The 17,267-nt window shown below is 45.0% G+C and overlaps 2 protein-coding genes across 3 annotated transcripts in view; one reads left to right on the plus strand and one right to left on the minus strand.

Moving 5' to 3' along the window:
* Positions 1–17,267, plus strand: part of LRMDA (leucine rich melanocyte differentiation associated) — a 1,053,965-nt gene that overhangs the window by 56,669 nt on the left and 980,029 nt on the right. The gene's annotated exons all lie outside the window — the stretch shown is intronic.
* LOC123955538 (eukaryotic translation initiation factor 1-like) lies at positions 1,982–2,356 on the minus strand. Its single transcript, XM_046027697.1, has one exon. It carries the CDS (start codon positions 2,354–2,356, stop codon positions 1,982–1,984), a length of 375 nt encoding a protein of 124 aa, XP_045883653.1.

Here is a 17,267-nt window from a genome sequence, read left to right on the forward strand (position 1 = left end):
TCTTGCCATTGTCTCCATGGTTCTAGAATATGCTTCTATTTAAAGGTCCAGAGTCAGCAGCCATGCCTTTCAGGAAGCAGCAAAACTGTGGGCTGGGGGGTCTACAGGAAAGAGGGGCACCCACTGGAGATGCTGAACTGCCATCTACCTTGTTAGCTGGGGGCATGGAAATTTATTCCATCGAAAGACCTGGAGCCCCCCTTAACCCTTGACATACATTTTTCTTTACCCTCTTAGAAACCAGCAGAAATTAGCAGACTCTGACTACGGTCCTGTATTTTCTCAGTTCTCACATGAATCCTTACATGACTCTCTGAGGTCTTATGCACCTTTCCCAGAAAGATAAATTACACAAGTTAGAGCCAAAGGAACGAGTCATGCTTACTTGTTTAATGTGGAAGAACCTGCTTATTGAACTGCCTCAAACATGGGGTAAATGGTTAGGACATCTTCATTCACAACAGTCACCCATTGTGGCAGAACTTGCTATGCCAATCCCTTTGAACGTTTAGGAAAAACAAAGAATTTCATTAGTAGAGGACTGAAATCAAATGATTGTTACTGAATTTTGTTCTAAGTGGAAACTAAAGACGTAGCAGAGAAACCCTTATATCTGTGAATTGATGCCCAGAAACATCCATCCATTGTTTAGTATGAACAAAATTTGGCCAAGCCCAGAAAATGGATTCAGCTCCAGTTTGGGTTCTTGCAGGTGTATATGGAAGCTATTCCTTTGAATTTCAGGTTGGTTATTGGTGTCATCACTCAGACTTGCAGGAGAGAGGATGCTGGGCTGTGGGTGCCGCCCACCCTTGGGAATGATTGGCAGGTAGGGTTGTGCAAAGCCAGAGTTGGATGGATAACTGAGCTCATTGGCTGTGGCCTTCTCACTTTTCAGAGGAGGAACATAAGTCAGTCTGTACTTCTTGGTTTTCTCACCAAGCCTGTTACCACCAAGAGGCATTAGTTTGATGGGGATTTGTGTTTTGTGTCTGCAGGGGCCTGAGTGCTAGAACTATTCCATTGGAAACTGTCTTTGAGGGGAAAACAAGGGTATTGGACTAAACAGAAATGCTACAAGCTTATCCGACAACATAATACGATGTAGACAAGTCTAATAGATTAGAGTACGGGCAACCTTTCTTAGATTTTACTGTGTACCAGGTACTGGTGTTAAATTCTTTTTTTTTTTTTTCTGAAAACAAGTTTTATTTAAATAAGCGTTTAAATACATAACATTAAAACTGAAGGAAAAAAATAAGCCAGAAACCAGTGAGTTACTTCAAATGGCATTGGGCAGCTGTCACTAGTAAGCCGCAAGCCCTACAGCTAGCTCCGTGACTGACACATCAGTCCAAAGTTTGTTCCCTTGTCAAAAGTTTAACTCAGAAGTTTGGTCTTGCATTCTGGTGTTTGGACATTGATCAGCTAGGATACGTTAGGTCGAAAAGACCTTGGTGGCAAGGGAGATGTCCTGTCACGCCTCACTAGAGGGAAGGTGGCTGCTCTAAGCTCTGCCCACCTGGTCAGGTTGGAGACCCCAGGGATTGATCTTTGACTACCACTGACTCCCTGTAGCAGCACAGCTGCGGTCGCTGTCTTACCCCGTCTTGTCCTCTCACCATCACCGTAGGCTGTTCAGGTGGTGACATTCTCTTAGGGCAGGGGACTCTGAAGAGGGAGAGCCGAGGAGCTTCTGGCCAGGCATAGCCTTCTGTGATCTTGGGGTCCTGGGCTGGACGGAAACCTCACGTTCCTGCTTCGTTTCAGGCCAGACATTGCCAGGCGCCTGCTGCTTGACCTCTGTTTAAACGAGGGACTTCAAGACAAGACCGCATAGCTCTTTTCCATTTATTGCATGAAGGAGTTATGCTAGTCCAAGTTAAAAGCGGACTCCAAATGGTTACATTATACAAGCTGTGAGATTTTTAACCTCGTGACAAGGGACAGAAGGGAAATTGTATTCATTGCAAGGAAATCCTCATTTAAGCTTCAGTGAGCCAAAAGCCCTTAAAGCCCATGAAACTTCGTTCAGCTGGTCGTCTTTAGCCAGTCCAGTCTCTGCCAGGAACTGGCATGTGTTCTTGTGCTGGTCACCCTGTAGCTGAATAACTTCTCCATATTCTGGATGCTCAATTACAGTACCATGGCAGGCAAATTTCTTCTTAAACGCCTTCACTAGTTTCTTTTTATGGTAATCATCAGCGATCCCTTGGACAGTGGTAAGGGTCTTCCTGCCATTTCTCTGTTGAATTCTTATATGGATGCAATCCTCAGTGCCAGTAGGAAGCAGATGGTCACCCCTACTTGCATCAGCAAAGGGGTCGAAAGATTGGAGTTTCTGGCTAGCACACATATGACACGATTTCTTTTCCTCCGTGGAAACAGCCTGCAGAAGTCCGTGGTGGGAGAAGGTGGGGGAGATGGAGTCGGGGGGGAGGATGGAGTATTGGATAGCGAGGGGGCTCAAGCAGGAGGCTGCTGAGTCCTTGGTGGTAGCTCACTGACTGTGGCCGCTAAGTTTTTTTTTTTTTTAATTTGTTTATTTTTTTTTTTTTTTGCTAAGTTCTTAATACATGTTCTTAAACTTTTATGGCAACCTAATGGGATATTAATAGAAGTAGTAGTGGTAAATAGTACTGATGATAGGAATTACTGTCTGCTTTATGTGGATTGTCTTATTTGCGTCTCACAAGAATCCCATGAGCAACGTATTCTCTTTCCCATTTTCTAGCTGAGGAAACCGGCTCAGAGAGGTTATATCGGTTTGCCGGAAGAGGGAGAGTATGCATTAGTCATCTGATGCCAAAGACTGTGCATGTTATCAACCATGCTCTTATCACATTTTCTGATCGCATGCAGTTAGCTAAACAGAAGCATTGTCTAATGGGCACTGAATAAATGTTAACAAATATGTAATGACTGAGAAGTGTTTTGGCCAAGAAGATGCATGCTTCTGTATGCATCTGTATGATACACACATCTAGTCAATTTCTGATTTTCCACTTTGGGGATGACCCTCTGTGAATTCCAGAATGTCCTTTTTTACTCAGTGCCTTCTCCTGCCCAGCAGTTAGAGTCAAGGAATAGAAACTCATGTAGATATAATTCTAAGCATAATTTCTTCAGGAAGATGAAAATAATCCCAAAGTTTTAGAATATTATGATTGAAAGAACATATGGAAACCTGTAAGTGAACCATTTTGATTTAGAGAGAAGGAGCCTCAGGGCCTCCAGGGAAGTGTTAATTGGCCTAAGTCCTCTGATCATTTAGTGCCAGAGTTGGTAGTAGATGTTGGGATGCCTGCCTTTTTTTTTTTTTTAAATATTTTATTTGCTTATTTGACAGAGAAAGACAGTGAGAGATGGAACAAAAGCAGGAGGAGTGGGAGCAGGCTTCCCATAGAGGAGGGAGCCTGATGCGCGGCTCTATCCCAGGACCCTGGATCATGACCTGAGCCGAAGGCAGATGCTTAACGACTGAGCCACCCAGGCACCCCAAGGATGCCTGTCTCTTGATTCAGTGCTCTCCTCTCTCTATAGCCCTGCCATTCTATGGCATAAACTCTGAAGCTACAAAAACAAAACAAAACTCAAGCAGAAAAAGTAATTGTGATGCGACTATCTGTTTGGAAATATAGGTGTCGCTAAGTCTGTTCTGATGGTGTGGCTGATTTGTAACTGACTGCAATAGTATTTTTAGATTCTTGGGGGTTTAGGTCACATTGGCTATGGAAGCAACCTCTCCCATCTCATTCCTTGCATCAGGAGCACAATAATACATTTCCCTCTAACACACAGAATATTTTTGTTGACCTCATGGACAAAGATAGTTAAGGAATGAAATTGACCTCCACTCCCCTTCCTCCCCGGACCCCCCTCCCGCTACCATATCACCAGGAGGGAGGGAGAGTCAATGTTATTAATGGCAATGCATGTTCTTTGAAGTTTGAATTTATTATTTTTTTAAAAAGAATATTCTGACTTGGAAAAATTATTATTTGGTCGCACATGTTTTATTGTGCAGCTTCATGCCTTATTGCACTGCATGTGTTGCTCGTGCTCCCACTGACTGTTCTAAGGTGTTTGAGACTGTGCTTCATATTGTAAGGAAAGTATTTGTCACTTGGACTCAGCGAATTGAATTTGCCTGAATTAATTATGATTTCTACTCCATCCCCCTGGGCAGGAGTGTAGGGGAGAGGTAATCCTTTCTGATGTCGTATAGAAAATCAATTCTGGCCCACGGCCCTGGTTAGTTGCTTGAGTGGGGGAACTTGTCACCCACTGTATGGTCTTTATTTTCCATTTTTCTTGGCCCTTTGTTATGTTTTCCTTTTTCTGGGCTGGTTTAAGAAGCTGCCAGGGCTAGGGAGCAATGCTTGAAGTGATGGACAAGGATACTCTCCCCATAAAGAAAATCACAAGGGCCCCAAGTTGGGTAATAAAAAGCCTTGTCTGTGGCTTTTCTTGTGGAGTTCGCATTCTTTATAGAGTGTTTTCCAGTGAGAAACACGCTCTTCCTTTGGCCTAGGGGGCAAGACAAATTGAAGGGTACTGGGTTATGTGTAGGGATTTGGTTTAACCGGTTTCAGAGTTTTTCTTCTTCCTGGCAGACTCCCTCCCCACCCCCACCTCCCACCTCCCACCCTTGGGTCCTTAAAATACTTTTCTCCTTGATTTTAAGATGTTAGAGTCCTTCACCTTATTTTAAAACACTCCACCCCATAAACAAGCTTACGAGACAAAAACAACTTTGGTGGTAAATATGACAAGCATAGGATAGATATCCTTACTACATAAGTAGCTACTAGAAAAAATAACCACTAACACCCTATGGTACACCCATTAGAAAGAATACATCAAGTTTTAAATGGCTTGGGAACATGCTTTCAAGATAAAGTTGAACAAAATAGCAGGACACAGAACTGAACCCACAGATGGAAATGCTAATCTGTATGCACTCAAAGGGTTAAAACGTGTCTCTCTCTCTCTCACCTTTTTTTTTTTTTTTAACTTTCGTGTGTTAGGAGAGCCTACAAGTAGTTGCTACCTTGGCATGTGACCATGGTGTCTTGGCTTTGCTATTCCAGCCAGCTGACCCTTTTGCTGAAAGTTTAATAGGGGATAAATTCACATGTGAATTCATAATCCCCTTATCTGTGCTAAGAGCATTCTGTAATGAACCTGCAACAAAGGGAATCTTACATCTTGCCCGTTTTGCTCTGAACCCACTTCTTGGCCTCCTTCCTACCCTCTCCACACCTCCTGGTTGGACACGTTAGGCATCTGCCCCTTGCAGAGTCCTCACCTGCTGCCAGTGTGTTAGGTGACATTGCAAGTAAACAGACTTGCCTTTCCTGCCAGTCACATGGGGGCATTTACGGAAGTATGGCCTCTGTGAGTGCGGAACGTATTTGGGCTTATTAGAATAGCAAACAGGGACTTGTTCCCCTCGCGTATTAATTTTGAGACTTATTCTCCTTTATGTAGTGTGACTTTGCCTGTAAATCCAAAAGCAAAGTCACAGTCAAGCTACAGTTTCTTTCTTAAGTTTTGAAGATTCATTATTAAAATTTGCTCCCCTCCCTCACCAGTGGTTTTATTATTTACTCTTCTCCTCCCTGCCCATGGTGTGGGTTACAGTTAATGTTATCTACATATGTCTATAAATACTGAAAATATTTTTGATACAATGTGCATTTAATCAACTTTTTGTTACTGTTACGCCGTTTGTGTGGAAGAAAATTGTTTCTGTCTTAATGTTCTATTGAAGTGCCTTTGGAGTGATGATATCATAATCACTTTAATACATTTAAAAGCTTCAAGGCTTAGCATTTATTGAACAAAGCTCATTGAAGGAATATAACGGATGTCTTGAGGCTTTCCGCTGCTGTAAAAAGGACAGTATTGTTCATGGCCTCGGTAAAAGAAAATCTGAATTTTTATTTTACTTTGCACCACGTTGCAATTATATTTCAAAAGCTCTTCAAGTGCAACTAACAAAGGGGCTGTTTTTATGAATTGTAATAATTGCGGATCTCAGGGCTGACTGCTGTGAGTTTAGCATTAATAATGGACAGCAGTTTAAAACTTTCTCACCAAAATCCAACCTCTGAAATCCTAAAAGATGACTTTCCCTTCCCATTTGGATGTCCTTAGAGAATGAATCCTCCTGAGTTGGGAAATGAGTGGAAAACTGTAAACTCTGGGCCTTTGGATTAAATCTCTACGAAGAGGTTTGGGGAGTGAAGTCAGGGCTGTGGAGTCCCAAGGTTGGGGTGTGGATGTGTCTGTTGAGCCTATGAAATCAGAGTGGGTAGATGGCAAGTGGGAAGCCAAGGGAGCCCTTGAGAATCCCTTGTGTGTTGGAGGGGTATTCTCTTAGGACCCTGGCCTGGAAATGCCGCTGAGATGGGCATGCTGTGAAGCCAATCCTTTGAAGAGGCTACCGAGGAAGCTTCCACTGCCGGAGATGTAATGGAAAATACTCAGTCCGTTCTGGTGGAGATGGTTAAGTCATCTGCCTGAACTCTGGCACCTCCTAGAACTGTAGCCTCCTCTTCCCAGCCATCGGGTAACTTCCTGCTTGCCTTGGAGTTACATATGTCGTAAAACATCCCCATGGTGCGGTCTCATCTCAGAAATTTTAGTGTCGGTCAAAACCGAGGGGAGAAGAGCACCTGGAAAGATCAGTCACTATTTCCTATTCTAATTCCTCATTGTCTCCTTATGTAGCTTCTGGTCTTGAAACTCCCTGGTAGACCTATTTGAAGTTCACATGAGTATAGACTGTATCTTTCCCTTTAAATTTTTTTTAAGGGGAAGTAAGCATTTATAATTCACTTGCTATGAGCTGGGGTTTCCGAGGCCTAATGATGAACTCACACGTGCCTCACCCTCTCCTGTAAGGTATCAATGCCCTGAATAGATGGTCTTGCTTGAAATGATGGATTTGATTTAGTAGCTTGAGAAGGGTGGTCTTTCACTTGTAGCCTTTCCCAAGTGAAGAGGTACGAAGGCTACTTCTTCCAGTAATGGCCCCTTTCTAATCCAGGGGTGGAGGGGCTAGGTAGAGATCAGAGCTGTGATTAGGGTGTGGTACTTTGGCTCCTGGTTGTTAAAAACAACTTTTTAGAGATTTATGTAGCCCCCAATATCAGTTAGGATTAGGTTCAGTTGCCTGGGATAGCTAATCCCAATTACCAGCATGTTCCATAAGGTTCACACTTATTTTTCTCTCTCTCACTGTAGAGGCTGATAACCTAGGGCTGATGTGGTGGCTTCAGGGTATTAACAGGCTCCTTCCATCTTTCTGCTGTCTTACGTGTTTGGTTTCTTGGACTGGACCTCATGGTTTAAGATGGGCATAGTCGAGACATCAGATCCACATCCACACACCAGCCCGACAGCAGGAGCACAGACAAAGGACTTTGGACATTGCCTCCTTCCTCTTTGGAATTTACTTTATAAGTTCCATGCAGCCATCTAGCTGTCAGGTCACACCTAGTGGGAAGGGAGGCAGAGAACTGTAGTCTTTTGGCTGGGTGGCAATGTGCTCCGCTAAAATTTGAGGTCCTGTTCCTGGGGGAGAAGAGAGAATGGATATTGGGCTAGGCCCCCTGTCAACTCTGCCATATGATGCAATGATTCATTCATCTGTCTCTACCTGCACCCCCTGCCCCAAACTGCACTCACTTAACCATCCTCTGTGCTGGAGTTGGAGTGCCCCTCCCCAGTTCCCTACATACTCCAGACTGGCCTCTTATGACTTCTTTTCCCTTCCAATGTATCTTTTGATTGTTTCACCCCGCAACTGTCGATATTAGGATTTCAGGGATGGAGAAGGACTTTTCTTGAGTGCTGAGTCTTTATTTATCATAATATTTTTATTCAGCCGAAACATCAAGGAGAAGAGGGGACCAGAGAGTTGCCAGAGTGGTTCTTGGACGCCTCCGAGCTGCCCTTTTTAAATTTTTTTTTTTTAACCCTTCCAAGGATCACAGTTGCCATTCTTCTCCAGACCTGCAGGCATCTGGGCCAGAGGGCACCCCCCTTGAGGTCCAGAGTCTTGCGGCTTGTGGAATGAAGTGCTCCCTACCGCATAGAAATCCCCAGAATATGGAAGTCAAGACCAGTGTCCTACGTTCTCCTTCCCATGAAGAGACTGCTTGAAAGAGTTCTCAGGCAGAAGATGAAGGGGATTCCTCAGGGTAAGCTGGCTCTGTTTAGCCTCAGCTATTGCAGACAGATGGTGAGGCTGATGGTGGTCTGCAAGCCCCTGGCGGACAGTCATTCTCCACTGAGCACAAAGGTGCTGTGAGGTGGGCTGATGATGCAGACGGTGCTGCTGCGGACCTTACACCCCGGCCCATCAGTGCTTTGTCCTTCAGCAGCAGTGGAGTCTTCCAAACCAGGCATGGGGACATGTAGTGTGATGAAGGAGTTAGGCCACCTCTGAAGACAAGTCTGGGCGGTAGGTTTTGCATTCTGGAATGCTTACATTTCTGGAGAATTTTTCAGAGATTTTTAAAGTCTATGGGACAGAGTATTTGAAATACAGAGGAATATACCAAGCTCTAGGAGCTATGAGTAGAGTAGCTGAAGTTCTTGCTTGGAGAACCTTTGAAGGACTGGACTTTGGAGTCCTGGAGCTCTGGGTTCAAATTCTTTTGCTATGTGACTTTGTGGGGAAAATTTTAGGACCAGTTTTTTCTTTTCTTTTTCTTTCTTTCTTTTTCTTTTTTTTTTTTTTTTTTACATGAAACAGGCCTAATGAAATGCATGCAAGTCAATAGGGAATGAAGTTTAATGAGAACATATATAAAGTGCCTGGCACATAGTAGGTCCTCAGTAAGAGGTAATTTCTTTTTTATGCAATTCATCTGCCAAGTGCTTAATACTTACTTTTATGATCAAAGTTTTTTTTTTTTTTAATTGAACAATATATGCAACCATTGAATGTTACATTGACTAACCCTAATTTTACTGTATGTGCCTGGAGATGTTCAGGGGCAAGGCTCTCACATGACTAGCTCCATGCAGCATCCTTTCCTCTTTACAGGAGAGGAGTATACAAGGAAAGGGCACTTTGATAATGAAAAACATAGGTGTTCCAAAATGCAGATGATTTCTAAGATTATTTATTTATTTGACAGACAGAGATCACAAGTAGACAGAGAGGCAGGCAGAGAGAGGGGAAGCAGGCTCCCCGTGGAGCAGATAGCCCGATTTGGGGCTTGATATCAGGACCCTGGGATCACAGATGATTTCTAAATCAGAAGCATCGCCTGCCCTTATCACACTTTCAGAAGTGCAGTTGAAAAAGTTTTCCAGTTGTGCTTTGAGCCTTCCTGAACCACAGACTTTGATGAGAACCTATTGAGAGCTATGGATCCTCTTTTCAGGGAAATGCATGTACGCATGTGTGTAGAATTTTTCGTAAAATTGCAAGTGATCTGTGGACCTCACCCTTCCTGACCTCCTCCTCACACCGCCCCTCAGAAAACCTATATTTGGGATCCCTGAATGAACTATGGATACTTTTTATTTTATTTTTTTTAAGGATGTAGATATTGAAATGATGGTGAGGAAAAGGGAATGGAGGACATACATATGGGTGGGGAGTGGTGAGGAGGCCATACCTAGAATAAGAAGCCAGTGGTTGAGATAGTGCCTGAAAGATAAAAATCCTGTTGCACATCAGTGAGGCATTCATGGCTTCAAGGTCTATAAGAAGTCACGAAGGGAAAGAGTCAAGGTTTGTTTTTTTGGTTCTTTCTTTTTTTTTTTTTCTTTCCCCTCCTCCGATTTTTATGAAGAGAAGTTTGAATTGTATAGTGAACTTGTATATACCTGACATCAAGGTGGGGTCCAGGTTCTTGCACTACGATTTCACTATGCTTGCTTTATCCTACCTTGTATTTTTTTTGGTGTGCTTCATTGTAAGTTACCATTTACTAGAGTTCAGTATTTTATTTTTTTCTTTTGAGAAGTCGATGAACCCTAAATGTACCATTTCTGTGAGTTTTGAATAATGCATGCATCTCTGTAATTCAAACTCCTACCAAAATGGAAAACTTGACTTGTCCCCAGAAAGGGCCCTGATGACCCTTCCCAGTTTTTCCCTGGTTCTTCTGCCGCAGAGGTAAGCACTCATATTTTTTTGTCATAGCTTATTGTGGCCATTTTAGGACATCATATAACTGGAATCCTATAGTATGTTTTCTGTGAATCGCTGATTAGCACAGCGGGTATGAGAGTCGTCCTTGTTTACATCACTGGTTTGTTTCTCATTGTTGAGTGGTCTTCCAGTGTATGCGTAGACTGTAGTGTGTTCGTTCTATGCGGAATGTCAGCATAGCTGTCCTCTGGTTTTAGCTACTAACCTGCTATGGATATTTGCATACAATTCTTTGTGTGTACTTATATTTTCATTTTTCTTGAGTACATGGGAGTAGAACTTTAGGGACCTAAGGTACGTGTAAGTTTCATTTTAAAGGAAATTGCCAGACCTTTTCCCAAAGTGGTTGCTCCATTTTCACTTCCACCAGTAGTGTATGTGGGTCCTGGTTGTTCCGCAGCCTTGCCAGCATTTGGTGGTGTCAGTCTGATTGATTATAGCCATTCTAGTGGGTACGTGATGGCATCTCCTTTTGGTTGTAATTTGCTTATGGCCTGGGGCTCCAAAAGGGCCTTTTCCTGGGTCCCGAAATCCTCCTTGATTTCAAAGGCATTATCTATTCTTAGGGAGTGTGTGGGAATAGCTAGTGAAAATCTTACGGGGCTATAAAACTTCCTGCAGGTTTCCCCCCGGCCCACCTTTAAATTCTGCATGGCACCAAAACGCTTGAGAGCTCTCTGCATCTCTGCGGATAGCCACAGTCCCTTTGCAATGAGAGGGATACAGGAAGGGTGCTAGGCATGGTGAGGTAGGGTCTCCATCCTCCCAGATGGAGCAGTGTTCATGTATGGGGCTCCTGGACACTCAGGGAGCTTGGAGAGTCAGCAGCTGGAGCCTTGCATCCAGCCTCGTGTCACAACATTATCAGAGACTTGGAGAAACTGGACGGAGTTCAGAGAGGAGCAGCTAGCACGATTAAAGGGCTTGGAGGGATTAAGGGATTGATTTATGAGGAAAGATGAAAAGAACTTAATGTGTGCTGCTTGACTAAGTGGGTCCATGATAATAGCCTGCAAACATCTGAAGGGTATAAACATTGGAGAGGGCGAGGGATTAGCACAGGGTGAGGAAACTGATCCAGGCGTAATGGGGGAAATTAAAACGGGAGGGACGACCGGGTAAGTCGGCAAAGTATTAGCAAGGGTGTGACCTTCTATGAATTCTTCCAGAAGTGTGAGAGGGGATTGAGTTGGTTTGGGGAAATTGAACCCCAAGAAGCGCTGTGGGTTTGTCTCCTAAAGCAGCCAGGTGGAGGGGAAGAGTTGAACACCTACTGTGTGCTGTGTGTAGTAGGGCTGTGTGGGACATGGGAACCCTGGAGGCTAGAAGGAAGGGAGGTGATGGAGGTGACCCAGACAAGGAAATCAAGACCTTTCCTTAGGTCTCCTCTCCCTGGCAGGTCTTCTGGATGGATCAGAAGCACTGACCATTTTGCTCTGCATCTCGTTTGCTTGAGATGTGTAGTTCCTACCCCACATGTCTTCCAACTTCCCAGCATTTTTCCCTTGTCCTAATATGCAGCTATCCTCAACTGACCATGGTGTTTCTTTCTCAGTGCCAGTGTGGGTGTGAGAAGGGGAAAGAGTGCATGGACTGGGTGAAGAGGATGGGAAACGAAACCAGACTGCCTGGGCAGACTCTGGCTTCAAACTTGCCAGCTGGGTAAGCGTGCCCAGTTACTGCTCTGTGGGTCTGAATTTCCTTCTCCGTAAAATGGAGTTAATAACAGCACCTTGCTTCAGAATTGTCCTGAAGTTGACATGAAATATGGTGTGTAAAGGGCTTAGCATACTGCCTGGCAAAAAAGTAGATGCTCAACCAATGCTGATTTACTGCTATTGTAATTAAATTATAGTCATGGCTATCATTACCCTGGTACCATGACTCAGGTCTGGAGCTTGCCTGAGCAGCACCCTTGGCACGGAGACAGCACCGTCTAACACCGCAAATAGAGAGGGGAGGTGCTCTGAATTGGTGTGGGGTGAGGGGATGTTTGCACCCCAAGAGGAAGAGACAGAGATCATACCTACTGCCTTCTCTGCAGTGGCAGAGTTTCCAAAGATGGTCTTTAGTCAGAGCTAAGCTCTGGACACTAGAGCCAAAAGTTCGGCTGGGAGGAGAAACCTGATTCACCCCCAGCCTCCAGCCTGGTCATTGAAAAGATAACTGGGAGTCAGAACACGTATGCTAACTTCTGTTTTCCAATCTCCAGTTTCCCCAGTGGTTAAAAAAAGCGGGGTGGGCTGAAGGGGATTAAAGTAGTGTATCTTAAACTTCTGTTGCTGCCAAGCAAAAGGACACTTCCTTTAAGTGATACGTTGTGTTGAACTCCAGCCTGTAGAATGGCTCTAAACTGAGCCTCTGCGGAATGGGTTGGGAGGCTGGAGTCTCCCTCAATGGACTCTCCCTCTTTGTGGGAGTCACGGAGGTGCCCTGGGGACGTCCATCCCTCCATCCATCGCTGCACTCAGATGTGGTTGGGCCCTTCAGGACCGTTACTGTTCTGGTGGCGGCTGAAATAAGTCGTGCGCTCACTTCATGTTTGCTGAGCGCTCTGCGTCTGTTAGCTTCCGATGAAGAAACTGCAGTTGAGAGTTGAAGCAAGGATTCACCGCTGAGAAATGAGAGATGATCTCTGAGTCCTTTCAGCTCGGAAATAATCACATTCGGTTTCTCCCACAGATTCTCAAGTGGTATTACTAGATACTCAGTAAATATTTAGCAATAGGAGTCTGTCTGTTATTTGGGATCGGTTTCCCCAATGCCAGAACGAGAGCACGCTACCTGCTACTGGTCTTCTAGGCAGGTGGTCAGATCTCCTAGTGTGTTGTCTGCGTCAAGAAATGGACTCTGCCACCGCAGGTGCCTCTTATTCAGGACCTCTCTAGAAACTCACATACAGGCTTCAACTAAGCCAAGTATGCCTTCTGGGGTTCTCCAGGAGTTTTGGATTTTTTTTTTTTCTTTTTAAAGTGCCTTTTCCTTTTCTACCTATCACTCCAGCACAAGTCAGTGCCTAGTTCACTCTTTTCTAATCGTACGATAGATAAGCACCGTGAATAAACTGTATACAGTGTTTTACTTTGGAACAAGCATTTTTAATTTGCAGTCTCAAACAAGAGAGTGGATAACATGTTGTTCCATTGATTGAAATTCATGCTTATCCCCTTGCAAAATATGTCTTTTGCTCCCTTATTTGCCAGATATGTGTATGTGTGTTCAAATCTTTTTTTTTTTCTTATTCGTAAAGCTGTAACTGACTTAATACATCTGGAAAAGTAGTGGGCTCCATGTGTGTGTCCTGTCCTTGCAAGAGAGACCATAAGGAACTTGAAAGTGAGAGGGAGTGGGCCTGTTTATAGACACACAAGTGGCGTCCGCTTGTCGATATTTGCTGGTGGCTTTTCCATATTGAAGATTTTCCATGGTGAAATTTTTATCCCAGACTCAATGATCCAACTGAGAGAATACAAACCAGATATTAAGATTAACCAGAGCCCAGCATAATCAGGAGGGTGAGTCAGCTATGCAAATAAACATAACCAATATAGGTCTCAAACGAGATGTCAATGACATTTGGATTGTTCTATTAGCCAGAGAAGACTAATGACTGTTAAAGTTATCCCCCAAATCCTAGTGGCTCAACATGAGAGAAGTCTTTACTGCTCTCAGGTCTAAGGCAGAGGGTGTATGTAGGAGAGGGAGTCAGGTGGGAGGGGAGAGCTCTTTCCTGATACCGTTCAGGGACCCAGTGATGCTTTGTCCTCATTGTCTTCCCTTTGCTTTGTTCCTGGAGTCCTCTCACTTTTTCTAGTGGAAGAAGAGGGAGAGCATGGAGGGGACACACCAAACTCTTAACAGCCCCCAGCTCCAGGGTTGGAAGACCTCCCTTCCTCTCACATTCCACTGATAAGAATGAGTTCCAACCCCAACCTTCTTCTTCTTTTTTTTTTTAAATATTTTATTTATTTGACAGAGAGAAATCACAACTAGGCAGAGAGGCAGGCAGAGAGAGAGGAGGAAGCAGGCTCCCTGCGGAGCAGAGAGCCGGACGTGGGGCTCGATCCCAGGACCCTGGGATCATGACCCGAGCCGAAGGCAGAGGCCTTAACCCAGTGAGCCACCCAGGTGCCCCCACGCCCCAATCTTCTTGCAGGGAGAGCAGGAAATGAAGTCCAGCTGTGTGCCGAGGAAGATGACACCAGAACAGTGGTGTGGCGGCCTCTTCCCTGAAGCACTGGGCATGGATGGGGGTCCGTTTCCCCATTTCCTGTTGCTGGGCATGTCTGGAAGGAGATTTTCATTGACCCTCTTGGTCCTTAGAACAAGTTCTATGCCTTTCTTGCTTGTTAGATTTTTCCCTTAGCCTTCAATTCTGACTTCAGTTCATGGGGCAGTTGCTCTGCATGTCTGTTCGTCTGCAGGCTGCGGGGGGGTCAGAGCCCCCGTCACAGTGTTTCTATGGGAAGAACAGGGGATAAGAGACTTCTGGCATCCATGGCCTGAGGACCCGGTTGGCCCTAGTCCTCAGGCAGGTGCAAGCATGGACCTAAGTTTGCTTCTGGGGCTTCTTCCAAGGGGTTTGGAGGCCGCTCCAGGCTCTACCAGGTGTATTTTCTCCCTTCTTGTTCTGACTCGTGCTTGTTCTCTCTCTCTGGTCCTGTGGTCCCTAAGCAGAGGCAAGCATCCCTTTCCTGTGACGCTTCTGTACCCACACCACCCTGCGGGTCGTGGGGGTGCTCACCTGCGTCACTTGCTGCCTTTCCCCAGTGTAACCTGAGAGGCCCTAACACTGACATGTCTGTCTGTGGCAAGGCAAGATGGTACACGAGCCCCTAAAGGCTTTCTTACGGTCACCATGTAAAAGTACCAAAGCCAGGAAGGAATCTCTTTCTCTCGGGAATGTAGGTTTTGGAGGCGAGGATACCCACTGTCAGTTCAGAGCCCGTTTGCTTTTTTGTACGCACCCCGGTTGTGTCCGGCTTCTTCAAAAACAAGTTGGCATCTGAATGCGAAGCCAGCTGCATTTCGGGTGGTTTCCTGGGCTTCTTCCAGAACACGTCATTGTGCAGTTTGAAAGTGGCAGCTTCTCCTGCAGGAGAGCATTGGACTCGAGGTCAGGGTGGTGGTGACGGCAGTGGATATTTCAAGGGAAGAAAATTCCGCTATTTTTGGGTTGTAGATGGCATTAGGTCTGTGGACCCGGGCATCTGGGAAACTTGCCACAGTCCTTGCGATACTTAGTTGTGCTGCTTTATAACTGGGCAGGGATCTGGTGTGCCCTCTTTCGCCTTCGGTCAATGAAATACCAGTGTTCTAAACCATGACTCTTGGTTTATGCTACCCTCCTGTTATCTGGGTTTAGCATTAGTGTTGGAGCATTAACCACCTTCTCGCTTGTATGAAGGTGGCTGTCTAATGGGTCATTAAGTACCAGCGATATTCAGTTCTCTACTCCTTTTTTTTTTTTTTTTTTTTTTTTTGATAGCACAGTAGTTGCACTGGGAATTGAGTGCCCAAGGAGCCATCCTCTCACAGTTGATGGTGTTTATCAGGGTAGAAGCTGAAGGAGGGAGAGCAGCGGGGTGAGGATATTTTCCTTGGGTTCTGAGAGCCTTGGCTTTGCTTGGAAAGATCGATAATCTGGGAGCACGAGGGTATATGATTAGCCAGGTACCAGATTGATGAGAGGTATTAATGAAGTAAAAGCCATGGAAGGTACTAGAGCCATCCATTGGTTAATTTTTGTATTAGCTCATTCACATTATAGTCCAGGTAAATACATCTGTGCCATGCAACTTGCTAGATGCCGGAGATTGACTGGTGAGAGTAATTCGGTGGTCCATACCCTCACTGAGCACATGGTCTTGGGTAGGGAACAGTGGACCGACCCTAGTCAGATAAGTGTAGTATTCACGCTGTATTTTGTTAGATGAATAGAAGATAAGGCATACCAGATACTTGGCTAATTATAAAGAAATGCTGTAAGAAAGCCTCATGGGTCTGACCGCACATATCAGTGCATAAGCGTATGTATTGGTGCATGGTGTAATAGGGGGGAGTTGACCTGGTAGGAGGTCAGGTAAGTCTTGCCTAACCTAGTGTTGCTTGGGTTAGGATCTGAAGGATGAGGAGGACTTAATTAAATTAGGAAGGGGGAGGAAAAGGCATTGAAGACAGCGGGAATATCGTGTACAAGTGCCCTGTGTGGTATGAAAGCATAGTAGTTATTAGGGGCACCAAAGGAAGTTTGGGAGGTGGAGCGTGTTATAGAGGAGGCATGTCAGGATCAGATTGTGCTAAGCCTCATAGTAGGTGCTGAGGATTTTTGTTGTTACCCTAAGAACAATGGGAAACCATTGGGAGTTTTCATGAGGGGGCATGATCAGATTTGTGTCTGGGGGAAGAATGGTTCTATGATACTGGCTCAGAGAAAGTGAAAGTATGTGTGGGTAGATCATGTGCTTGGCTGTTGTGGGGAGGTAGAATAAGGAGAGCAAATTAGATAGTAATTGACATCAGAACAACTTGGTGAGTGAGATGTTATGGGGATCATGAGGGGGAGAGGACATAGTCCAGCCTGATATGTGAGTGCCTCGCCTGGAAACCAGTGGAATAAAGGTGGTTATAGTTTTGATACAGGCTTGGGTGTTTTAACAAGACTCCAAGTGGCAAAACAAGATGGAAATGGAATGCTCTTTCCTATCACAATCGAAGTCTCTGTCCTCCCAGCCGAGTCAACTCCCAGAAGTTGCTCACATCCCATGGACCACAACTTAGCCACAGGGCCATGTGTAGTTATAATCAAGGGACAACCAGCCTTTCCTACCATAATGGTGAAGTCACTGAAATAGAACACACTGGAAGAGGACCAGTTGGTAGGAGAAGATCAGGAGTTCAGTTTTAGGTGTTCATTTCATGCTCTGCTTGGGACCTTTACAGTCTCTTCCCCATTCCACGTTAGCTCCCTCTACTCTTCTCTGTGACCCCTTGGAGCAACCCCCACACCGACCCCCATATTCTTCCTACCTGGAATGCCTTCCCCTGCTGTACACATGCTTCAAGGACCTGCTGATTCTTACCA

The sequence above is a fragment of the Meles meles genome, chromosome 13, assembly GCF_922984935.1.
Source record: "Meles meles chromosome 13, mMelMel3.1 paternal haplotype, whole genome shotgun sequence".
In the NCBI taxonomy this organism is placed as follows: domain Eukaryota; kingdom Metazoa; phylum Chordata; class Mammalia; order Carnivora; family Mustelidae; genus Meles; species Meles meles.